Source organism: Amblyomma maculatum, chromosome 2 (genome assembly GCF_055883805.1).
Source record: "Amblyomma maculatum isolate TAMU_Amacu chromosome 2, ASM5588380v1, whole genome shotgun sequence".
Taxonomy (NCBI): Eukaryota; Metazoa; Arthropoda; class Arachnida; order Ixodida; family Ixodidae; genus Amblyomma; species Amblyomma maculatum.
Window position 1 is genome coordinate 213346158 of NC_139345.1, and position 26671 is coordinate 213372828.

Genomic DNA, 26671 nt, shown 5'->3' on the forward strand with positions numbered 1-26671 from the left:
GGCGCTATAGCAGACGACACGAAATGCCACCTGCGCCTCTTTGCTTCAATGCGCTCCGCGGAGCGCAACCACGCTAAGCCGTACTAAGCCGTACTAAGTGGACCACCGTGTACAACGTCTGGCAACGGGGTTGGCCAAGTAAGTCTGAAGCCAAAACGGTTGAGACGAATGCTAGGCGAGCGGAGGCGGCGAGGGCTAGGCGGTGCGAAAATGCCGAGATGCAGGCACGATAGTTGGAGGCAATGCGGCAGAAGCGTGCCCAAGACGCGGATTATCGTGAGACCTAACTAGGCGGAGGCAAAGCGGCGCAAGTGGGTGCTGACTACCGAGCTAAGGAGGCGGACGCCATGCGGCGAAAGCGGGCCGAATTACAGGTAACAAGCTCCTGCTATGGGCAAACAACAGTGTTGTGTTTTATGTAGTAGGGCGCTGTGCGGCTTAATAACAGAAGAAACGAATGAGAACGCCATGCGAGCGGGGCCCGGTAACGCTATCGCGTACCACTTTTAAAGGCGGAGCTTAAACGTCTTACCACTTTTTTTATTCCCTCCTACCATGTGCCTGACCGGAAGTGCATCACATGTGCAGGGCTACGACTCCTTGGAGGAATACGAGAGCTACTTCTCCAAAATTGTGATCTCCAACAGCGAGGAGACGAGGGCCTCGGCTAGCGAGGTACGTTTTGGCTTCCTTGTGACGCATTTACTTTCGTACAATTAAGAAACCCGATCATAACGCATGCTTACAGTACCTTTTTTACGGTACCTTCGGCTGATGGCGCCCAGGAAATTACTGCGCACTCCAGCGCTGCTGCACGTTCGCCACTTGCGCAGTCCCCTGGGTGGTACGTGCACGACACGAGTGTCCAGTACCCCAGCCTCCTTTATACTCTCGTATAAAGGAGGCTATGCCAGTACTTGCCGTGCATGCCACCGCGGAGACCGACGGTGGGGCGTGGCGCAATACCGTGGTGCAGCGCGCGCCAGCAAACGCTGTGGGCAGATGACGCTGTCGAATCAGCCGTATTTCACACCGCAGTGACCTATAGCACACTCCGACGAAGAGAAAAAAAGTCGAATCAAGGGTATAAAAATAAATTTTAAATGTTTTAGCAACTGTAATCCATCCTGTACTGAAGTAAACACCAGCCCACGTCCCTTTCGTGACTGAAGCTTTAAAATGTGTGCACAGACCCCGGGGCATGGTTTTGTACGTATCGGCTTCACCCTCCTTCTCATCACTGGAAGGTGTTTGTCTTCTCCCGAAGTTTCGGCCGCACCTAACCAATGAAGACGTGCGGCTCGGCTGGAGGAAGAGAGGACACTTACATAAGCTGTACATGAGCGAAGTTAAGTGTATGTGCGCGCCGGCTTTGGCGCGCTATAACAGACAGACGCGGCGCGCCCTATTTATTGAGGTCGCGTCGCTTGTGTGAGTCAGCCAGTGTTTGAGCTAGTATTGCGGCTAGTTCGCCAGTGCTACTGCTCAGCTCCGGGGGTTCACCCGCTGCTAGCAAGTCCACGGATCTGCGAGGGAGCGGCGTTCGTCTTACATGGCGGCCACAGCGTCGGTCTGCGACAGTGCTCGGTGAATAATTTTGTGTTTGTTCATTTGACTCTCTCGTGTATTTTTCAGTGTCATAAAGTCTCTGTGTTATTTAACGCCTCTTTAGTTGCATGCTTAGCATTGCCTTTCTGTGAACCTCTCGCCTGTGCATTTTAAGTGTTCGTGTGCATTTCTCTGTACGTCTCTTGCTGTGTGTAAAGTTTGTTTTCGGTTGTTGCTTCTGACTCTGACCCTTACTCTGGCTTGAACCGGTGAAAGCTGGACACCAAACGGCCACCCCTTTCTGTCACTACAAGGTAGCTGACGTCCGGCTGAGCTTGCCACGCACGTCGAGGGCATCTCTTATGAATTGAACTAAATTGAAGTTTATTTGCACCAAGTACAGTGTACATGATTAAGGAGGCGTGAAGAAAAAGCTTCCACAAGGACAGCTTGACAAAGCCTCACGCCACCGGCTTGGCATTTGAGGAGCACAGTCATCGACTTGGCCTTTTTACAACATAAACTTTGGTTACAACATTACAACAGTTTATTTATACACGTAAAAAAGGGATAAAACAATTGCAGAACATTGACACTATAAGACCGGGACAACTTCCCCCACTCACTGTAAGGGTGTCTGGGAGTGTGCACATTAGTGGCGCATTTTTATTTACCTATAATTATTGCCGGGTGACATACGTACAAAGTAAGATGACACGTCCACAGGCAGCCCATCGAATGCCCTTATATTAATCTGTGAGGTTAAATAAGTTGCATTGTTGCAAATGTGGTTGTGTGGGTTTTACCTTTCATTCTTATTTTACTCTTGTTTCTTTATGTGCTGCCTCACTTTAAATTACCGCAACGGATCAAAATCAGTACAAATGCTAAGCTATGAGTGGTAATGACTACAGTGACCAGGCATGAGTCATCATTACTACGAAACTAAGCTTTCGCCATTCTCTTAAGAGACATATACAAGAGACCGTCTAAGTTTTGTGCACAGGTGGTGCTATTTTCCCGTTCGTCAGGACTTGAGGTCGTGTCGATAGTGAATTAAAATTATCTATCAAATGGAACATAATCAGCTTACGTCTTTTTTGGTTTGGTTTCTGGGGTTTAACGTTCCAAAGCGACTCAGGCTATGAGAGACGCCGTAGTGGAGGACTCAGGAAATTTCTACCACCTGGGGTTCTTTAACGTGCACTGACATCGCACAGCACACGTACGCCACTCCGTTTTCCCTCCATCGAAAAGCAGCCGTAACCACTGCGCCACCCCGGCTTTTGTGCGTGCATATTGCGTTGGACTGCTACAACAAACCTTAGGTTGTCTTATTGTGGATATGCCTTCGGGGTTGATTGTGACAGACTTGGTTTGTTATCAAACATTTCAGCGCAAATAAAGTAGCCCGAAGGAGAAAAGACGAAGGGGCAGGCATTGACTGACAACTAATCTTTATTAAGCAAACTGTGCGCAGTAAATACGAGAGCAGTGGCCGAACAATCAGATGCAGTCAACGTCACATATTGTAAAGAACCTTAGGGGCAATAAAACACAAAACAGGTGATAAGGCTGCAAGATGATGGAACTCAAAAGAATGGTAAAGCATTCCGTTGGTTTGGACAAAGTATATAACAACACGGACGATGAATGAATCAGGCACGCGCGGTGTCAGGAATATCAGACGAGTCGACGCGACATGAGAACAGGAGGGTCGCGTTGCCTAGCCGTCCATATCCGGTACTTGGTAACTTTCGTCGTCAACACCACGGATATGAAATTCATCCTGTTTAACGCATAAGGACAGGACACAGTAAGAAGAGGTTCTTTGCCGCCGGCTACCCTGGGTCGGTTGGTGTGTCTGTGGCTGAAACGCTAATGAAGAAAATCAAACCCGGTGCATGCAGTACAGCTGAAAAAGCTTTGGAGGGAAACCAGAGGCCCGAAGTTGCAGGCACAAAGTCACCCACAGCCTTAAACGGACACTACAGCACTTTTTGCAGAAATCGAGATTTTAATGGCTTATAACACTTTCTCACGCCGCGATCTCAACTATCTAATTAAATTTGGGCAGAAACAACCGCCAATTGTCTTTTTTTTTTTTTTGTTAAAATATGCGACCGGCAATGCCGGCACCTCGAGACACGCCGCAGGCCGCGCCGCCGCCTGCAATTGGTCGAGCTGTTGTGACGTAGTCGTGAGGACCCGAGACGCTGCCGATATGCATCCTGCGCTGCGCGGCATGTAGATCGCAGCCGTCACAGCTCTCTGCGACGTTATAAAAGCTGTTGCGGCACGCTAAAGTGACTATCTGAGTCTCGGCGTATGTATACGCACCAGACACGGCCGCAAACAACGCAGCATCGACGAAGCGAAGGCCAGCCATCAGCGTCTACTGCCATCGAAATGTGGCTCCGGCATGTAGAACGGCATTTTGTAAAGCTGCATATGTTTTTATTAACCGAAATTAGATGCATGTGTGGGAGCGTTTCTACGACGAAGCGCTTCTAACATTACCTAACCTTACGTTTCTAACATTGTTGCCTGGCTAGCTGCGTGCGAACCGAGTACTCGGTGTATTCTTGATAGTGGTGTAGAGAGTTTTCGGTTTCCTAAAGACATGGTGAGACGGATGATTCGGAACTGCATGTTCCAGCCACATATTTTGAACCTAGCAAAAACGAGCATCTTCCAGTGCGAAACCAGTAAGTTTTTCGCGCTGGTTTCGCACTGGATCTGCTGGGGACGCTGGACGTCTGTGATATATTTCACTGGAGCAGTGACAGGAAGACACTTGTTGCACTGGTACGATGGAAGAAAAGCGCTAGGATTAGCGTTTTGACGCGGGGTGTGTCACTGGCATCCGCGATGCACTGGGAGAAGCGCTGAATGTGCGTTGGGGCCGCACTGATACCGGTTAGCATCCCTCAGGGGCCAACATGGCAACAGCATCCTTACAATCCACCATCGGGGCGCATATGAAAAATATGGTTCAAGTAAGCGCTTTTTTGCTGCGAAGTCGTTCCGCACCTGTAAGAAAACAAAGGCAGTATCTTTTTTCTAGAATTTCCATGTTCCGATAGGTCGTTTCTAAAGAGAGCACGATCGCCGCCGCGCCTCTGATAGCTCATGACGCGGGACGCGGGAAGTTTGAAGGATGCGCTTTCCATCGGCGATTGCTGTGCTGTTTTCGCAATAATCGTAAAACTAACTTCACAGACCAGACCAACAATGAGTCTACTTCAGTACAGGGGAAGGCGAGCAGGTTTGAAAACCACTGCAGGTTCCCTTTAAGAAGGTGGCTAAAGGCTCAACGTGCCGGAGGATTTTTTTTTTTTTTTTTTGCACCCAAGAAGCTCGCTCAGCTGAGCCGTCACATCTCTTGAGAAGACAAAAAGCAGGGCTGTAAAAAGAAGCATGAACAGCGTTTTGTTCGGTGTGCCACGAACATTGTGTACGAGATCCCCTTATCCTGTGGCAAATTGTACATTGGCCAGACAGGTCGTTGCGTGAACGACCGACTCAGAGAGAATGCAAAAGATCTAAATAACAGGGAGGCCACGTATCTTGTTGACCATTGCCTCGCTTCCACCAACTGTAGACCTTGTTTCTGTAGGGTTAAGATTCTAAGCAGAAGTGTGCAAAAACCTCCCGTGAAACTGGAGGCGTTCTTTATCAGAAAAGCGGGTCAAGATTGTATTAGTGACACCTCAGTTGCTATGTACAATGCAGAGATGGCATTTCTTTCGTGCCACGTGTGACGACTTTCTGCGTGCTGTACTTCCCTGTTCACCTTCCCTGTTCAAACCTCGACTCCCCCTCCATGTTAGCGCGTACTCACACCGACCGGGATTAGAGCAACTATCTTCATCTCGAAAACTAGTCGCCGCTGCATAATAGCCGCACTCCTATGCTTCTGATACTGGCTGAATTAGGGGGCGCTGCGTTTTCTCGGATGTGGCTTTTCGTGTGCCACAGGCGCGCGGCTGACGATCCCTTACAGACACCAAGCAGTGCAGGCGGGCCGGCTGTCATGTGTGCCGGCTCCCTTCGCCTGCGGGACCCAGCAATCTTCAGCGGGACCGATGACCGTGAGGTAGAAGACTGGCTCATCTCCTACGAACGGGTAAGCCTCTACAACAAGGACAACGAAACAAAGCTCAACAGCGTCATATTTTATCTTACCGGCGTCGCTAACTTATGGTACCGGAACCATGATGGGGACATCCAAAGTTGGACCGCCTTCAGAACCAATTTCTCAGAAGTGTTTGGACGTCCAGAAGTCAGGAAATCCCGCGCTGAACAGCGATTGCGTGAACAGTACCCGCAGGTGGGCGAAAGGTTTACGAGCTACATAGATGTCACCAACTTACACGAACCCAAATATGTCGGAAGCTGGCAAAATAAAGCAAATCTTAAAATGCTTCGACGATGGCGCTTTTCGGATGTTGTCAGCCCGTGACTTGCGCACCGTTGCCGAATTCTTCACGTTCTGCCAGAGCTTTGATGAGCTGCGCAAGCAAAGGGCGCTGACTTCTCAGCGCCCAACTCAAGTGGAATCGCTTTCCGGGCTGACACCTGCAACTGACAGCTCCTCCCTGCTGCAGCAGATGCAAATTTCGTTCGTAAAGAGGTGGCGCGTCAGCTTTCAATCCGCCTTTTGCGGGAGGATGTGGCGCCATCATGCGGGATCGGGCGAGAAACACATTGGACGGCAGTGCAGCAGACGACGCGAAAGCGCACCGTACGAAATGGCCACGCCAACGCAGGTAGAAAGCGAAAGCTCCCCCCTTTTTTGCCCTCGGGGCGGAAAGTAGTGACAGTGATTGCAGTATCATGTTCCCGCAGTATGCGTTTTCACAATCCCCTCATAACGCACGCATATTCTGTCTTCGTATTGTAAGAGCGTGTAGCGCGGGCTCCGTTCGACGTGACGGAATGAGACGCTCTCAGCGTGCAGGTTGACGACAGACAAGAGAGCGCGGAGGCAGAGAGAGAGGGATCTCAAAGGGCAAAGCAGCCAGGGGTTTGTTGATGCTGCAGAGCTAGGTGGAATTCCGTAGCAGTCTGGGCGTGTTGGTTATTCAGCGCTCGTGTGTTCTATGTGTCTTCATTTTGTCCTCGTCCTTCTCTACGCTGTATTTTTCCATCATGAATAGGTGGAATCGTCTCCTGTGACTTAACGAGCGGCGCGTATGCGCGGGGTGTCTTGTGTTACCAAGCACAATGCGGTCTCCGCAGCGCCGGCATGGTGCAATGGGCATCGCTTCCTCCTCGCGTCATCTAAATGCGTGCAGCTATAGGATTTCATCTACGAAGCTTCGCAGAGAGGCACTTATACACGCCCCCTGAAAAGAGCATTGTCCCAGCCGGAATGCACACCTGCAGGAAACTCGCGGCATTTTTCTGGCAACGGATGATTCAGCGCTGTAGCCGGTTTCTGCCCTCAGAACGGATGTGGTCGCAGTGGTGGAAATGTTCTCGGTGCACAGATAATGGTCATTCTGTTGTGAAAGGATCCACAACCTTTCTGCCTCCGCCGCAATTTCTGCGGAATCAACGACTTGGTGACACATGCGCATCTCCTACATATCGGATGCGCATCTCGGTCAGGAACCAACGCTGTTCGACGTCTAGAGCGCTCCACTCTGCAAGCGAACGAGCATGAACCCCCCCAGGAGACTCATTTGTGTCGGGCGGTTTCCTTGCCGTTGCAAACGGTTGGACGAAGACGACAACTATCAAGCTCCCTAACGAAGTGCATCTGATTGCGTACCCCGAAGGAAGAAAATCCGAATACTTTGGCGAGAACGAAGGTGGGCCTGTAAGGTAAAACAAAAATACTATGCGTCGTGCAAGAGTGTCAAGTGCGTCATTAGCTCCGAGCAAAAACACAGATACTACAGGTATGTATGCATCTAAAGGAAATATGCATGATGAAAAATACCTACTGGAGTTTGCACCCAGCCTGTAACGCACCAGTGATGGCTGCAATGAGGATTTCTTCGGTGCGTGTTTGCTTTAGTTGTGCCGGGGCCTGATGGCGATGTATTTTGTCGTTACTTTTCTTTATGTGCGAAAGGGCTAAGTAGCTTAGATATTACAGGCGGCTGTGTGCGCTAGACCATAAATAATATTTAGCATGTTTTATCGTGACTGCCACCTGACTAACAAGAAAAAAAATACAGCGTTTTAATGCACTGCCATTCGCGAGCCTCATGACCAGCTCAACCACTCGGCTCGCGAACGGCGGCGCATCACAACAAACGCCTATTTTTTTTTCTTTTTAGTCAGGCAACAGTCGCGATAAAACATGCTAAATATTACGGTCGAGCGCACACAGCCACTTGTGATGTCAGCGCTATTCGGCCCCGTAGCACATAAAGCACACACGCGTCGAACAAATGCTCATTGCCAATATCAATGGCGGGTTACAGGCTTGGTGCAAACTCCAGTAGATACTTTCATCATGCACATTTCCTTTAGATGCGTGCATACCTGTAACGAAGTGTTTTTCGCACAGTTGAGTGTACGCAGTCGCTTGCTACGGTTGGCCATTCGCATCTTGACACTTGGTAGCCCTAATTCAAGCTTCATGTTGTTGTTGGTCGCGGCTCGCCGAAGGGAACCTGAAAAACCGCGTCTTGCATCCCGGCACGCCTAGAGCTAGAGTGGCAACCGTAAGCGGTAGATGTGGTTGGCATCGCTTTACCAAGCCTGTGACGATCACCGTACCGCCCGGTGTTGCCAGCCCCTGTGCACTGGCGGCGCCGAGAAACGTCATCGACGCCGTCCAATGTGTTTCCATCGGTCGCCGCTACGACTTCGCGCATGCGCAGAAAACTCGCGCAAACGGCGGATTCTCCCTAGCCCTCAAGCACAGCCACCATATTTGGCCTCTGCTCTACACCAAACCATTCAAAAGCAGGTTGCTGAGGCAATTCCGTCCTCACATCTGCCATCACCTGTCGTCGCTCCGCTGAATTACGCCGACGTCCCGCGACATGTTAACCCTCCCGTGATTTACGCCACATCGCCTCACGACCTATTGACGTTCGACCGACTTACGCCGAGATCCTCGCAAAGACCTAGACCGTCTACCTACCCAGCGATGTCGGTGCCTGTGCAAGCACCGGCGTCATCGGCTGACTCCACGAGCGAGCAGCCCATGGCGAACAAATTATGACCGTCTTATTTGCTACTTTTGCGGATTCTTTGGCCATGTTGCCCGCTATTGCATTCTGTTACTCAGTGCCAGCACCACCTGGCCAAGCTTCCAGGTACTGGCCTCCATCGCGTGAGTACTCCGCATCTGATGAGCAAACCTCAAGTCGTCCTTTTCCTCCGGAACGTTCGCCCACTCGAGCCGCCGTTCCCCTTCGCTGCGACGCCGCTCTATCTTTCCAATGCGACGTCACCAGAATTCTCAAGAGGAAAACTAGGTGCCGCAGTTATTGAGGCTAAAACTGCGTCCCCATCGAGCTTTCAAAGACCTCATCGTTCACCTGTCAACCTTATAGAAGTTTAGGTCAAGATAATGTCTGCCATAGCTCATATCGACACCGGTGCCGTGATTTCAGTAATGGACGTAATATTTGTCGCCCATTAAAGAAAGTGAAAACGCCAGCTTCAGGACTCCCTTCGCGCACAGCCACCGCTGAGCACATTGCGCCGTTAGCAGCGTGCACCGCTCGAGTCACGATCCAGGAGTCATTGTACACAATCGTGTTCGTCGTGCTGCCTTCTTGCTCACATGCGGTCATCCTACGCTGGGATTTCCTGTCGCGCCACGCTATCATCGATTGTGCTCGCGCTGAATTTGAGTTCTAGATTTTGCCCGATACTTTTCAGATGCGGCTCCGTTGAATAGACCGATCCCACCGGCCAGTTTCACGACGCCACCGCTGTCGCGGTGCATGCTGGTACATGTAGTCAACCGGCCGCTCCAGCCGCCCGGAGAGCCTGTAGAGCCTGCACGCAGTGTTTCCGAACGATTTTAGCTCATGTGTAAGTCGGAGTGCACATACATTACTCTAGTTTTATGTATTTAGGCAAAAGCTTATACAGCTCGTTCGGCCGAAAAGCCGTCGTCGTTGTTGTAGTAGTAGAAGTAATAGTTGTCGGCACCGCATGTCGGAAATAAGGAGGGCTGCGTAAAAAACCATATCATGGTAATTTGTCCTACTGAGGTTGATAATTGATTAGTGTTTGATAGGTGATGACGAGCTAATGGAATCAACGTGATTAATCGATTAAATGCGAAAATAAAAATAAATAAAAATGGGTTGTTCAAGTTCAAAACGCTCAGAATGAAAAGCAAATTCGTGATGCTAACTTAGAAATTTTACTGTAATTTTTCACTTAATTAGTTGAAATAATTGAAAAATGAGAACTTGTGTGTCCTATTATCTTAATGGAAAGCCAGTGCTATGGTGCTGTTTATGGAAATTTAAATGTGCAATTAAATTGAAAAAAAAAATTAAAAAATGGGGCAACACATGTGTCAAGATTATTTGTCACAATGAAAAGCCATTGCTTGATCATGCGAATTAAGAAATTTAGAGTGTAATTGAGGAAATAATTGTTAACAATTAGAAAGTGAAAAATTGAAAAAACCAAGTCCAAAGTGCTAAAATTCATAGGCGAAATGACAAGGCTTGATGATTGTAAAAACTAAAGGGTGTGTAATTGATCAATTAAGAATTGAAATATTTAAAAATAAAGAATTATAAAAAGGAGTTGCAAGGTGTCAAAATGCTCGGAATGAAAAGACAACACGTGATCATACTAATTAAAAATATAAAGTTTGTAATAGGTTAATTAGCTGAAATAATTGAGAAAATCGAAAAAAAAGCGGTTCAAAGGTTCGAAAATTCCCGGAAAAAGTCAATTCTAGACAGTGCTAAATACGAAAATTTAGGGTATGTAATTGATAAAATAATAATTGACACAATTGAAAATTTTGTGCTATAAATAGCGTTTCAAAGGTTGGCATCATGATGCACTTCATTTCATATCATCACTGAAATTTTAGTTAGTCAGTTATACACTAATTTTTCTATTATCATCAAGCATTTACCTTTCGTTATGTGTATTTGACCCCTCTTCATAATTTTTCATTTTTCTTTTATTTTGAATAATTGGTCAGTTTCCACCCTCTAAATGTTTTGATCAATCATGCAGTTACTTATCTTTCTATGCAATTTAGCACCTTTGAACCCCATTTTTTCCTTTTTGTTATTTCAATTATTTCAACAATTACAGTCTAAATTTTCTTTATTAGATCGTCAAGCATTTGCTTTTCATTGTGAGCATTTTGACGCTTTTGAAACCCTTTTTTTCAATTTCTAATTGTTTCAATTAGTTCACCTAATTATATCATCAATTACATCACTTAAATTTTCTATTCGCATCATCATGCATCAGCTTTTCATTCTGAGCATTTTGACACTGTTGAAAACTCCTTTATTCAATTCATTCATTTTCCTTTTCTTTAATTCATCGATTACAATGATTTCTTTACCTTACTATAGCCTATCACACTCTAATCAACTATCAATCACCAGAACCAAAAACCATGATGCGATTTCTTTTATTCAGTCTCGATTATTTCCCAAAAGCTCTTCACAACTGAATGCGGCTACTGCTTAAAAAAAATTTAAGCCCTTAGAACGCTTGCCTTGCATGTGAGAGTCACTGTAAATTTGTGAAATAATGACAACGAATTTTTGTCGGAAGTGAGTTATGGGAAATGTGCGTTGAGTTCCTGTGGAGCGCAGATTACAATAGGGCAGTCATATGTGCGCGCGCTGACCAGCCAACAGCCGACTACAACAAACATGGCAGTGGTGCAACTTCCGGAAAACCGGCGCATGCGCAGGTCGGGTCGATGGGATTGGTCTAAGGCTCTCGTCGCCGAAGACAGCGACCTTCCTCCCTGCTCTTCTTTGCTTGGTCGTGTCTTTTGTAAATCTATAAGCGATGACACTGTTCTCTTCACGCCAGCCCATACATTCCCGAGACGTAAGTGCCTTCCGTTGCACTACGCTGTGCTCACAATTTCCGCTGGCCTCTCTGTTGTATGGGTCTCTAATCCGTTTCGCTTCCCTACTGCTTCGCGTCATGATGAATTCTCGGCAGTATCCAGCCAATCGAATCTCTTCTGATTCGTCAGGAGCCTGACGACGCACCTCACTTCACCATGACTGCGCTCAGTCCCCCTTCATCTTTACCCGCTCCCTCCTCTAACAGACCTGTTCCTCTGTTTCATCGGCACCGACCGCCGCAGCGCACGCAGTTTTTGAACCTACTTCACCAGTTCCGCTCCTCCAATTCTCATCAAAGTTCATTAGGCCAAACATTTACAGTCACTCATCGCATCGACACCGGCACATGCACCACTGCGACAGCGCCCATGTCGTGTGTCTGCAACCGAACGCCAGGCTATTGAAGCGCAAGTCGACCTAATGCTCCAGAATGGCTTGATTCAGCCCTTAAGCAGCCCTTGGGCATCGCCTGTTGTGCTCGTCAGAAATTAAGATGGTGTGATCCGCTTCTGTGTCGATTACTGCCGCCTTAATCAGATTACGCGCAAAGACGTCTACACTCTCCCGCGCATCGATGACGCTCTCGACTGTTTGTAAGAGGCAGAGTTTTTTTCTTCGCTATATTTACGTTCCGGGTACTGGTAGGTCCCCCTGGAAGCGGCTGATCGCCACAAAAACGCCTTTGTAACATCCGACTGCTTGTATACGATTTTACAGTTATGCCGTTTAGCCTTTGCAATGTGCCTGCAATATTTAAACGGATGACGGACACCATTGTGCGGGGCCTAAAGTAGAAGACATGCCTATGCTACCTCGATGACATCGTCGTCTTTTATCTCGACTTCCACACCGACCTCTACCGTCTGAAGCGCGTTTTGACCTGCATCTCTGATGCCGGATTGCAGCTGAATTTGTAAAAAAAGGGTTGTTTTGCCTCACGCCAGCTCACCTTTCGCGGCCATGTTGTCTCCAATGAAGGAGTATCTCTAGACCCTGCTAAACTTCGCGCTATAGCAGCATTTCCAAAACCGACTTCCATCAAAGCTTTCCGTAGCTTCCTCGGCCTGTGATTTTAATTTGGTCGCTTTATTAGAAATGTTGCTTCCGTCGCTGCCTTATTGATATAACTTCTGTCCGGCAATTGCGACCTTTCGCTGTGTTTGTCAGCGTGCGACGATGCCGTCAATAGTTTGCGCCGCATCCTCACCGCACCGCCTGTCCTGCGTCACTTCGACCCCACCGCGCCTACCGAGGTCCACACGGACGCCAGTGGTGTTGGTCTCGGCACCATGCTTGCTCAGAGCAAGTCTGGCTATGATAAATACGTGGTCGCTTATGCTACCTGTACGCTTAAGAAGGCTGAATTTAATTACTCTGTCACTGAAAAAGTCTTTAGCCATTATTTGGTTTCTTACTAAATTACGCTCTTACCTCTTGGACGCCTTTTGAGGTAGTGGCGGACCACCATGCGCTTTGCTGGCTTTCCTCACTGAAAGACCCTTTCGGCAGACTGGCAAAACTGGCTCTCCGCCATCAGGAATATAATGTCCGCGTTATTTACCACTCCAGCCGCAAGCATTACGACGCCGACGCACCTTCCCGCTGCCCCCTTTCAGATGAGCTTGCGAGCCTTTCCTTTTCCGACGATTCCCCTTCATCTTTTCACATCAGCGAAATGTTGTGGTGGTGGTAAAACATTTATTGTAGGAACTAGGGTACATTACAAGGGTTGAGGTGGTTCCTGATCCCGGCTGGTGTCTGTCAGGCCATGTCTGGCAGCGACCGCTTCAGCCCAGTCACCCAGCATCTTTTGCGCTGCTGGATCCGAGCTGGAGACTGCGATCTCCCAACCTTCGTGGTCCGTGAGGCCCCATTGGGGCGGTGGCTTCAAATCTTCGCATAGAAACATTATGTGATTGAAGGTGGATCTAGGTGCGTCACATAGAGAGCATGTGGGGTCGCACCGGCCCGGGTGTGCCAAGGCCAACCAAGCTGGGGAGGGAAAGGTTTTGGCTCGCAGCTGTCGCCAGATTATTTGTTGGGGTTTCGAGAGAGAGGTGTGAGGTGGGGGATATGAGTCGTTATTCTCGGTAGGGAAGTGTTATGTCATGATAGGTGAGAAGTCTGTCCCGCGTTCTTCCCCAGTCTTCGGTATGCCCGGCTCGGTTGACGTGCGCTCGAGCAGTTGAGTGGGCTGCCTCGTTACCGGGGTTGCCTGCATGACCTGGTACCCAGACGATGTGAATGGGTTGGGGAGCTGTGGAAGCAGAGGTTAAGATTCCATGGCCGACTGGGTGTATTTTCCCTCTTGCAAAATTTTAAATTGCCGTTTTAGAATCGCTGAAAATGTGTGTGGCAGTGGAAGAGGAGATGACTAGCGCTATGGCTGCCTCTTCGGCTTCTGTGGACGTTTTTGCTTCGACAGAGGCAGAAACTATTTGATTGAAGTTATAATAAATCACACTGATGACATATGCCGTGGAGTGACTGTATTCTGCCGCGTCTACGTACGCCGCTTCGGTGTTAGTCGCGTGTGCTTTGTGTAACGCCTTGGCTCAAGCTTCTAGTCGTGCATTGTGGTGAGCAGAGTGCATATTTTTAGGTAGGGGTTGTACCGTAAGGTTGTCCCGGATGTGTTGGGGGACAAGGTGGCTGTTTTCAATGGGTGGACCAATTGGTTGGAATTTTAGCGCTGCGAGAATGAACCTGCCAGTATCTGCGGAGGAAAGTCTGTTGATCTGGGCAGTACGATGAGCTTCCACTAGTTCTTAGATTGTGTTGTGCACTGCCTTCGTTACTAGGCGTGTGGTAGGAGTATGTTTCAGGAGGTGAAGTGCTGTTTTGTATGCCTGACGAATGAGTGCGTCCACTTTCCCAGTTTCTGCCTTTGTAAGATAAAGTACGGGAGTGAATAGACCATTCGACTGAAGACAAATGCCTGTACAAGCCGCCGGAGATCGTGCTTTCGCATGCTTCTGTGCCTGTTCGCTATCCGTTTGATTAGTCTGATAGTTTGATGGGTGGTGATAGTTTCAGGATAGTTTCTGTGTTGAGTCCATTGTTTTGCAGGAACATTCCCAGAACTCGAAGTTTGCTGGCCTCGGGTACTTGGAGCCCAACTATGGTGATGTGTATGGAGGGATGTTTTTGCTTGGTAAGGCGGCGGTTTGGGTGGAGCAACAGGAGTTCGGATTTAGTGGGGGAGCACGCTACGCCGATGGATGCTTGCGTACGTTGCCACTACGTCCGCTCCTGCTTGAAGAGTGTCCTCTATGTTTCCAACATTTCCCGTGGTTCCACAGGGTAATGTCATCCACAAAGAGGGTGTGGGAGTGGTTTGGAATTTGTGTTAGTTTGTGGGCCATCGGGATGAGGGTGATATTAAATAGTAGGGGGAGTGGATTGATCCCAAGGGTGTTCCACGATTGCCTAGAGAGAAGGTGAGGGATTCTATAGGACCGAGTTTGAGTTCCGCGGTGGGGTCGCTGAAAAGGCTGCGATATATGAGTGGGTGCGTTCTCCTACCCCTAGGCTTGAGAGGACCTGAGTAATGCTGTATAGTATTATCAAGTGCTTTGGTGAGATCCAGAGCCAGTAAGGCTCTCGTGCGGTTGCGATGCTGCGGGTGTAGAATTTCTTCGGAAATTTGAAGCATGATGTCTTGTGTGGATATAAGTGGCTTCTGAAGTACAGCATCGTGTGCGGGAAGAGATTGCGAGTATACATGTGCTTGTGTAATCTGTTAAGGATTACATGCTGTCAGTGCAGCGCAAAGATTATCTGGATCACTTCCCTTATCGATTTCGTCTCCAAATCTATGGCTGCTTCTCCATCGCGTGCTCTCCGCCGCCATGCTCCCACTTTGCCATTGGCGATAACCTCCTCTACTGCCGCAACTACAGTGTAGATGGCCGCAAGTGCTTGCTCGTTACTCCCCGGCAGCTACGAATTATGTGACTATTTATACGCTGACCCCCAATCCGGTGACGCGGGCGTCTTCAAGACATACACCCGTTTCCGGCTGCGTTACTACTGGCGGGGCATATACACCTTCCCATTCAAGCACCTTCACTGACACTTAACGTGAAAACATCGCAAGCCATCTCCTCAACGATCTACTGGAGAGTTTGTGGCCGTACCCTGCCCACCACGCCCTTTCGACCGCGTCGGCATCGATTTGTACGGACCGCTTCCCACCGCAGCCGGCAACCACTAGGCTATAGTAGCCGTTGATCATCTGACGAGGTATGCAGAGACCGCCGCCCTTCCATCTGCCGCAGCGTAGACGTATCTTCGTTCATTTTGCGACGATTTGTTCTTCGCGAATCAAATCAGTACGAAAGAAGTCCATCACAGGATCTCGCTACAGAATAGATATTCAGCTCTAACCGAGGATGACGACATTAGCATAGACGCAATGAACAATAATTTCAGAGATATCATTACTGAGTGCGCTGTGGAAGTAGGCAGTAGGATAGTTAGGATACCGGTGAACAGTCCAAGGTGATGAAAGATTTGATTAAGAAATGCCAAATTATGAAAGCTTCCAATCCAACAGACCAGATAGGATTGGCAGAGATAAAAAAGCTAATAAATAAGCGTAAAGTGCCCGATATAAGGAAGTATAACGTGGATGAAATTGAGCATGCTGTAAAGACCGGGGGGAAGAATTAAAGTGATGAAGGAATTGGGCATAGAAAAAAATCCGACCTATGTGCTAAGGGACCAAGCGGGCAATGTCATCACGAATGTGGACAAGATAGTCAAAGTAGCCGAGGAGTTCTATACAGGTCTCTACAGTAACCAAAGTAGTAAGGACCGTAATGAGATTGGCGGTAGGGAAATACAGTCAGACGTTCCAGCAGTGACAAAGAACGGGGTTAAGAAAGCAATAGAAACTGTGAAAAGGGGGAAAGCAGCTGGAGAGGCAGATAACTATAAATTTGTTGAAGGACGGGAGGGGTATCGTGCTAGAAAAACTGGCCACCCTGTATACGCAGTGCCTGGTGTCATCGACGGTACGGGAACCATGGAAGAATGCAAACATTATCTTAATTCATAAGAAATGGGACGCTAAGGACTAGAAAATTAGACCAATCAGCTTACTTTCTGTTACGTATAAAGTATTTACCAAGGTAATCGCTAATGGAATCAGGACAACCTTAGACTGCAACCAAGCATCCTTGTTTTCTTTCGCACACATGCATGCGATACCAACGTATGCCGCGTGAACAACACCTGAAGTTCTTTATAAAAAAAAAAGCAGAAAGCTGTCACTGATGGGTCAAACGCTACGTGGAAACTCCCAATTGAGCAAGCGCTTCTTCTGAGCACCTGTGGCTCAATGACCCATTGCGTCTCATCGCGCACTGGTCAGCCACCGCACACCTACTACCCCACAAAGGTTGTATGCACATGAGCAGAGGGAAAGACGCGTACGTGGCAATACGAGAATACATACAAAAGAGAACGTCCACTGGTCCGCGATATGACATTCAACACTGTACACTGCACAAAGCAGCGCGCTGGAGTGACAGCTATGATAGGAAGGCAAGACGAGAAGGGAATGAGTGCTCTGAAGCGGCAGGAGATGCCGGCAACAATGTTGACGGGAGCGTAGATCCCGCTCAGCTAAGGCAGCTAGCGGGAGCGCAACTGCGCATGCGCAGCCCGCTTAGCCGATAGGGGGCTAGCGGAGCGCGCCACCCGCTCCGCTCGCGGACGATCTTAGTGGAACGGGCATAGCGAGACGGTCCGTGCAAGCGGAGAAAGATGGCTGCCACCAACGTAGCAGGTTCGGCGACATCTACAGCCCGTGGTCCGAGCTCGTCGCAGCAGAGGATGCGGAAACGCTTCCACGTTCATGAAGATATACTGCTTCTTCAGGAGGTAGTGGCTCAAAATCCATTTGAACGACCTGAAAACTGGATGGCGGTGCTACGCTATGTGTCGTTCGCGGTCGGCCAGCCGTTGACGCTTCGCTACATCAAGGAGCGCACGGATCTCTTGGTGGGCTACTTCCGTCGGGAAGACCGAGAAAACCTTCGAAAGTAAGTGGCATGTTCTGTATGTATGCTGAGCATAGACTGTAATCCCACGCTAACATTGTCACAGTCTCTGCCGGATGTTTTTTGTTTCTCACGGGAGCATTGTTTTCACATCAGATCCGGCACGGAGGAGCAATATACCGAGAGGGAGAAGCTCCTACAGGAGATCTCCGACATGGCCCGGGATGTGGGCCATGTGGTGAGGAATTGGCCGCAGGTGGCCAATTCAGCTTCGAAAAAGAGGCAGAACACCTCTTCCGCTGGAGAAATACGTCAAGCGCAACAAGTACGTCTCGAAGCTTGTGAAATCGTTTGTGTAAATGACGGGCCAGAAGACAACAGCCATGGTTCACACATGGTAAGTGTTTCTGCGTCCTTTTCTCGGCCGTAGTGGTTGGCCTTTTTGCCCCATGGGGACTGGTTAGCGTGCATTGCACTGAAAGTCTGTATAGATGCATGCTTAGTTTTTTAATGGTATTTGTTGCCTCAGGGCTTAGTTGATGCTTAGTTGTTATACAGACATTAGTTAAAACTAGGGTAGATTCTAAAACCTTAGCATTGTCCTAAAGAAAATAATTTGACTTAAATATAGTGAGTGTGGCGAGAGTGCAAAAAGAAATGAGGGAAAAAGATATTGAATGGCTGGTCCAAGCACTGGTCATCACCAGAGTTGCATATGGCCTCCCTACCTATTTAGAAAAGTAGAACACAACATATCAGATGCAATCATCAGATCAGCCATAAAAAATGCCTTCGGTCTCCCATCATACACTGGCAACAACAAGCTCAAAGCGCTGCGTGTCCACAATAACTTTTATGAACTTTATCCTAAAGAGCGCCTGCTCTTACACCTAGCTCCCACACCCATACAAAAGAACGTGTCGACCCACTCCCACGAAGGCCAGAGAAGAGCCACAGTGGATTTCATAAGACGCATGATAAGAAGAAGCAACAAGGCAGTCTACACAGATGGAGCCTTGTATCCCTCTCCTCATGTGAATGCAGTGGTAACCAATCACCATGAACTCTTCAGCCTATCCATTTATAACTACACCACACTGGAAGCAGAAATGGTTTCTCGTTTTTCCCACGAGTTGTATGTGATGAACTCTGCACCAGGCGGTGGTAACTCAGACCACCATCGACAAATTTGTTGAACTGGATGGAAAATCTGTATTGTCAACCATGAGGAAGTGATGACATCATTAATGTCTTTCTTTTATTTTCTATATTTAATACCAATCTGTGTAAATGTCAACCTCTGATTTTTCTTTATATTTCACACGCTTGCCTCTTTTTCATTATTGTAAGAGTGTTCGGTTATACCCTTCTGTCCATATGTCTATACTTCTGTATGAGCAAATACCTATGGGCCCTTGAAACACACTCCTGTAAAAATCCCTATTGAGATTGACAGTATCTAAAAAAAATAAACATAAAACAAAGGAACAGTGGTGGGAGGAAATAACAAGGGAATCGATCAGTTGGGGATATGAAATCGCACAAATATTTGCAATATACAGCCGAGAAATAACTTTGCTCTGCTAACCTAGGGCAAATATTTCACGCATACTCTGAAAAGAAGTTTATCTCTCTCTCTCTGACAAATGCATTCTCCTTTGTTTGCAACAGCTCAAGATTCACCATCACAGCAGCTGCTGCTGGGCATGTACGATGAGGCGGAAGCACCGGCCCCTCCAACAGTGCTCCTTCCCCGCAGCAAGAGCTAGCCGAGGCCACGCAAGAAATGGGCAACCAGTTGCCTCAGGCAGAACAGCCGAGGCAAAGACCAGCAAAACGGCACACTGGACAGAGTACTCCCAAAGGTAAAACAGGAAACACACATCAGGGAATGTCACCGAATCTGTTTACTGGCCTCTCAAATGTCCTTGTTTGGTAGCTACTCATAACCACTGCATTAGACAGACAGGAGAAAACAAACAAGACAACTGTACAGGGCAAGCAGTGCACTAGTTGCGATATGTTTATTCAGAGCCCTATTAATCAGCGACAAGGCCACCTGTGTAGATGCTATGAACAGTGAGATGACAATATAGTCAGCAAACACTCCAGCTGCAATGTGGCAATAAATATTGTAAAAAAAAACAGAGCTGAAAGTTAGGTGAATGAAAGTTTATCACTTGAGCATAAACTGCCGCCTCATTTTCAAGAACTCCTATAGATGTTGCATTTAGACATTTTTGTTTTCAACAATAAATGTTTGTAGCTTTGAGGTATTTCAGTTCAACTATTTCTGCTGTGGCCTACGATTTCGGTCTTTAGCAGCTTATGAGAGCCGCACTGACAATTTTTTGTAGAGGTGTGGAAGATTCTCTTCACTTCTGTTTCCTATAGAGCACTCGTGTTGTCTCATGTTCAATGCACTAACCTGTTTGACACACACTGCAGTGCAGTCTGACAAGAGTACAAGTTATGCTTGCGCAGCAGGGGACATACACACTTCTTTAAAAGTAAAGACAGCAAGGGATTAAGATGCAGCATGAGCCTCTCGTGGAAACTTTAAATATGCTAATAGTTTGGGATCCAGAAGGAACGTCTTCCCTTTTTTACAAAAACATGGTACACTAGAAAATTGCAAAAACACATGCAACACTGTTGAGTAGCAAACTCCTATGCTCCAAACTTTTCACAAAGGCTGTATTTCTTCTAGCAGCTGGTGCCGTAATGAGGCCAATCATCTAGTGCCTTGCATAGCATGAAAATACTAACGCTATATTTCAAAAGCCACTTTCTTTTTTTTTTTTTGCTGGCAGAGCACGCTTTCGTACCTGATATCATTTTTGCACCAAAATCCCAACCGTCATGATTGTAGGTTTTAGGCACGGTTCTGTCTTAACGATTTCACCGCAGCCTATAGCAGAGCAGCAGCAGTATAAATTAAGTTGGCATTGCAGAGCTGTTGCATCAATTTCAGACAGACACAAAAATTGAAGGTATTCTTAACAGTTAACAAACAGCAGTTGCCCTATCCAATTTCTTTGTCTTTATTTTCCTGATGAACAGTCACAACAGTCAGCATAAATCGCAAGGCATGTATGGCTTAAAAACTAGCACACACCATATTTATGGTGCTTGTAGCGGCACTCTGAATCATCCCAAGGTTACGTTTTCACACAGTTTTCAAGAAACAGCCAAAGATGCACTCACGACATTCGCCTCCTAGTGCAAATGTTATTACAAATGGCCAATTAAAGTGCACACAATATCGACGCAACACTTGCTTACAACTATTCCCACTCAGAACATGAAATTTTTAAACTCAAATCTTTTAAATTTTGCTCGAGTAAGCTCACTAGTATAAAAGTCAAAATTCTTAGTGAGCATGAAATGGTGATGTTCTGGTGAGAGTCATAAGTTCAGGGTGAAATACACTTTATGGAAAGTAGAACACAAGTGCTGAATGATATGAGTAAGCAAACCAAAGTGCACCACACAACAGAAAGTTCAGGAAAATTACATGAGGTTACTTAGCCACAAAACTGCTGCAGTAATCGCTGGAGACACGAGACTGTCTCTCCCATGCACACTGCCACAGCTGCACTAAATCACCATCAAAGTAATCACCATGTTTAAAGCTACATGTTCACACACTTTCACACAATCACACTGTTGACAACATAGACGTGGCTTGTGTCCACATGGACACAGATCACTGCAGTAATCCCTGGAGATATGAAACTCCCTCTCCGATGTGCCCTGCCACAGCTGCAGTGAATCACCATCAAAGTAATCACCATTCTCAAAGCTACATGTTCACACACTTTCACACAATCACATTGCGGACAACATAGACGTGGCTTTTGTCCACACGAACACTACAGCAGATCACCATCGTGTGAATTTCCTTCAATATGGAATTCCATCCCACGTGAAGTCTTGTTGTCAACTGCAAAGACGCAGTCATCTTGTTGACGACATAGGACTTTGCATGTACCCACAAGGAGGCTGAAACAAGACACCGTCCAGCTACTTTCCTTCTATATGACACACTGCAGCAGTATCACTATGATGAATTCAACCCTTTTTCGTGCTGAAGCAAATAATTATAATGACCACAATAGACACAATACAAGGAACTCGGACAAAATTCAAGAAAGCCGTCTGCTCCTTCATGCAATTCCTTCCCAGGCCATGCCTCCCAATAAACTAAACTTACTGTCCATCAAACATGTTTCCTTCGGCTACCCTTAAAAAGTTGGAAAGAGTTGGCTACCCTTAAACAGTTGTAACAATACTAACCCATTTTTGTGCTATGACAGGAGCCAGCTTAGAAAAATGTGGTCTGTAGAGTGTAGAGTTGATGCTATCCACACATGAAGGGTGCCTTGAATGCCATCAGTCATGACTGTATTTAATATGTGTGCAATTCCTCGAATGAGTGCCTAACTGGTTTTCACTTTTCTTATTTTTGTCATTTTTTAGGGTTCCGTGGACTTCAGTTCCTTGGCATGGAGCTTCTGACAAGGCGCGAAGAAAAAGAGTATGATATCAAGCTCAGAGAAATTGAAAATGAAAAAAAAAAAAGCTTGAGCAAGAAGACGTGCGTCTTGCACTGAAGAAAGACGCCTTGCCATTGAGGAAAGAAAAATAAGCCTTCAAGAGGCAAGGCATGCAGAAGAGGTTGCCTGTAGGAAAAGAGAGAGCAGGTGCAGAAGATGCTTGATGAGCAGGAAAAAAGATTAATGGCTGGAATTGAAAACAACTCGATGATCTAATTTTATGCAATAAATCTGCATGGATGTTTGCTAGATGTTGTGGTAGTGTCTAGTGCAACAGTGATAGGAAAAAACTTTATCATGTGCACTTCCAACTTGGAAAACAGTGCATGTGTTTCTTGAATTCTCTGTTTCTAAGCACTCCTTCATTCTTAAACAACACACACATATATATATTTAGCAATGAAAAGCTCTGCAAAACTGAAAGCACTGAAAAGGGATGAAATGTTGAAAATGACAAATTGTGCTTATACAATTAAGAAGGCATGGATCTGCACTCCTGCCTATGAAAAAGTGCCCACTGCACCATAAATGTATAAGTAAAAAAGCTGGTTTCACAAATCTAAGATTTATAACCTCTGCTGCTTTCGAAAAGCACTTCCACTTGACCATTTTAGCCACGGACAGTGAGGTAATGCTCCAGAACTGGAGGTTCTAGTCCAAAGTATCTTGAAACTTGGGAGCCATACAAGCAAGTGTGACAATTGGCAAATAGTGTGCTGACTCTACACATGCACTCTAGTCTCTGCTTGAAAAGTTTTTGATTTTTCCGAAAATCTAGGAAGGCAAAGTTGCTGGCTATCTTTCCGAACCCCCACTCAACTGACTGCCTCACAGAACTCATGTCCTTATTGAAAGCCAACTGTTGAGGAGTCGCATGGGTTGTTCCATAAGGCTTCATTAAAAGCGGCCTCAAGGGGTATGCTGGGTCCTCGTATATACAGTAGGGATTCCTTTGGACCAACTTTTCCAGCTTTTCGTAGGTACGGCTGACCCTCAGGATCCCTGTAATCGAAAAAAAAAATAATGTGGAAGAAGTAAACAAGATAGTTCAAAGTTTTCATATTTTATCATAGTTTTACAATATCCCAAAAATATTCAACCAAATGAGGTATTAAGCAAGGCATTGATTTAGAAATGTGCATATTCTGTCTCATATTCTTAATAAACGAAGAACTTCCTGAACTTAAGCCTTATGGCAAACTTGTGGAATAAAAAAAAATAAACGAAGATGTTTGTTTAGCAAGAGTGGTAAGTAGTAACCGGGAGCACCTTGGTTACATATAACCTAAAGCACCTCTAAATATCTGAACACTTTCAACAGTTAACTTAAACAACTAATGCTGAGACAACTTTGACCGGACTGCAGTGATATTTAATGCATTGCCTTCAACTTACCAGCGTCATGCTTGCTACTAGGATAGGAGCCGTCAAGCTGGCAAATTATGCCATTAGGACACATGGTGGCTTGATACTTTAAAGCGTGTGTACGCTTATGACCAGAAAAAAAAAAGCTTCTGGTCTCGCGATGGACGGCAGATCGCCCTTGCCGTGCCATCAATAAAAGCCCAGCAGTTTTGCAAAGGCGCCGCTTTAGAATGGTTCGCCTGAAAAGCAAACAACGGACCTGTCATGAACATTCTCAAGAAACGAAACTAGCGTACAAGTGTTACCTGAGAGAACGTTTCTAGAGCCGCAAGGTCAAGCCACGAATGGTTATTCATGTCGTCCAGCAAATGCCTGAAGTTGTCCTCTATGTGCACGAGGACTTTATTCGAAATGCTGGAGAGGACGGAGTAGTGCCTCCCGAACGTGCGCTCCAAATCACACAGCCTGTTCGGGTAGGCGAGTCTGCGCAAAGTTATGCAGAGGGCCTCGTCGCCGGGCACCGGAACCGCCTGTGCCGAATGTAAAGTGTCTGGCAGCAGCAGGACAGTTCGAAGCCTCCGCACATGGTCCTTTTCAAAGCGAAACAGCGTGCGAAAAACGCCATCGTCCGTTTCTTCGATGGTAAACAAACCATGAGAAGAAAGCGGGCCTCTTCGTTCCGCGGCGAACACTTCTAGGCACAGAAGATCTTCAATTTCAGTCCAGTTCAGAGCGGACAGTAGAAATGGATCTTCAAGGATGCTTCGTTGCCTAGGCATCGTCTTGGCAATGTAGAAGGCCCACTGTGAATTCTACCACAACGTCGTGAAAAAAAAATAAAGTGCGACCTCGGCTAGTGCTGCGGTCGGCTTGTTTTGTATGTTGAAAAGACGAGTCAAAGTATTGAAGCATACCAATATTTGTTAACACAATTTTTGCCGCCGAAATACTTTTTACCTGTATAGAAAATAGTACAGTAATGGGTATATCTTACACTACAAATAAAAGTAATGAAACTCAGTAGTTTACCAGATCTTGTGATTCCAACCTTGTTGCATAGAGGGCGCTACGGTAGTCTTCCACTGAGGGAAGCGTGTTTAGCGTGCAACTAAAAGCGATCTCGGCGTGAGCGCTCCGCTCGCGCTTAGCGTGCTACCGTGAGCGGAGCGGAACTTGAAAACGGTCAACTAAAACTATCTAATATAGCTGCCATCGCGCCTCCGTCGTGCGTCCGCGGTTCCACCAAATTGGTAGTCGCCGTGACCGAGGACAGGTGCACATCTCAAATTATCTATCTCGGTTCGTACGCTCTGTACGGGAAACCTAATGGCGCGAAAGTGCACCGAACTTCACAGTAGGCTTTAAAATCAACATTCAGAAGGCTAAGGTTATGTTCAACAGCCTCGGGAAGGAACAGCGGTTTACGTTAGGTAGTGAAGTACTGGAAGTACTATGCGAATGCGTCTATAACCGCAGATCCGCACGATGGAAGGGAAATAACAAGGAAAATAAGATTGGGATGGAGCGCATTTGGCAAGCACTCGCCAATTATAACTAGCAGCTTACCGGCATTGCTCAAGAGGATAGTTTGCAATAGTTGCATCTTACCTGTACTCACCTATCAGGCTGAAACGTGGAGGCTAACAAAGAGGGTTCAGGACAACGCAGAGGACTATGGAACGAAAAATGGTAGGGGTAACATTGAGATAGGAAACATACAGAGTGGGTCAGAGAAATAACTCAAGTTACTGACATTCTAGTAGAAATCCGGAAGAAGAAATGAGCACGGGCAGGACATGTAGTATGAAGAGAGGACAACCGGTGGTTTCTTAGGGTAACCAATTGGATTCCAAGGGAAGGAAAGCGTAGCAGGGAGCGGCAGAAAAGTTAGGTGAGCGGATGAGGTTGAGAAGTACGCAGGGGTCAAGTGGATGCAGCTAGCACACGGCCGTGCTTATTGGAGGAATATGGGAGAGGCCTTCCCCCTGCAGTGGGTATATTCATGCTGATGATGATGTTCTTCGCCACGGCGCACCTCGAGAGCTGGTCACTGACAGAGGACGCGTTTTCTTGGGTGATTTCGTGAAAGCCCTACTGACCAAGTGCAGCATCGTTCATAGAACCATCTCCGCCTATCATTCCCAGACTAATGGTCTTACTGAACGCTTCAGCCGTATTCTCGGCGACATGCGCTCTATGTACGTCGCCTCCAACCACTCAAATTAGGACCTCGTCCTTCCGTATGTCACTTACGCTTACAATACCGCAACAGTCTGCTACTGGTTCCTTTTTTTTCTTCTTTACAGCCGTCATCCTCCTCCTACAATCGACACCGTACGCCCGTATCAACTTTATATATCTCAATATACTCCTGCTTCTCAAGCCGCCCAAAGTGCGGAAGACTCGACAAATCGCCCGCGGAGTCGCCACTACCAGCCAGTATAGCCATAAATTCCACCATGACAACCGACACATGACACCGCACTTCTCGTCTGGCGCTCTTGTGTCGGTGTTGATACCCTCTAATACTCTTGGACTGTCCTCGAAATTGCTTGCCAAATATGGACCATACCGTGTTTTCGAGCGCACCTCTCCTGTTATGTTTTGGAACCTCTTACGCCGTCTCATGATCTCCGCCGGCGCGGACGCGAGATTGTTCACGTCCAGCGCGTCAAGTCGTATTACGACCCTGCCATCTTGCTTACGCCAAACGTCGCCAGGATGATCCTCTTCGTCCCACGAGCAATTATGAAGAGAACGAAGTACATCTTGAACATTCCTGTCAGTAGCACTGCTATTGCTGCGAGTGTTTGACCTGACTGTCTACGGGCTGTGTTCGCCGCTACTCTTCAGGTTCCAGTAGCTTTAATAAACACCGTCCTACACAAGGAACATATTATAATCCTGAAAAACGTGAATACAAAATAAGGCAACCCCTATCAGCCAGCTGACAAAATTCCTTCTTCGATGAATTATCTGATTATATCAATATGGTAATTTGTAGATAGCTGATACTGGTGCTTATCTTTTTGTAAACTTCCATTTCCCGCACTATCAGGAAACCTGCTGTAGTGCGCGTGTCTTCTTTCGCGCAACTATATTATGTCTGAAGTACTGTCCCTTTCATATTGTCACGTGGTGG

General features: G+C 47.0%; 2 protein-coding genes across 2 annotated transcripts in view; one reads left to right on the forward strand and one right to left on the reverse strand.

Moving 5' to 3' along the window:
- The first annotated feature begins 555 nt into the window (after positions 1-555).
- The window catches only part of LOC146201251 (nicotinamide N-methyltransferase-like), a 48280-nt gene continuing 22164 nt past the window's right edge, over positions 556-26671 (forward strand). The window contains exon 1 of the mRNA XM_084592509.1: positions 556-675. Coding sequence (XP_084448635.1) covers positions 556-675 — 120 coding nt within the window. The remainder of the gene's footprint in view (positions 676-26671) is intronic.
- Positions 22775-23638, reverse strand: LOC146201252 (uncharacterized). Its single transcript, XM_084591798.1, has 2 exons — positions 23560-23638; positions 22775-23166 (listed from the first exon to the last, which is right to left on the reverse strand). The coding sequence occupies exons 1-2, from the start codon at positions 23621-23623 to the stop codon at positions 22775-22777; spliced, it is 456 nt and encodes a 151-aa protein (XP_084447924.1). The 5' UTR covers positions 23624-23638.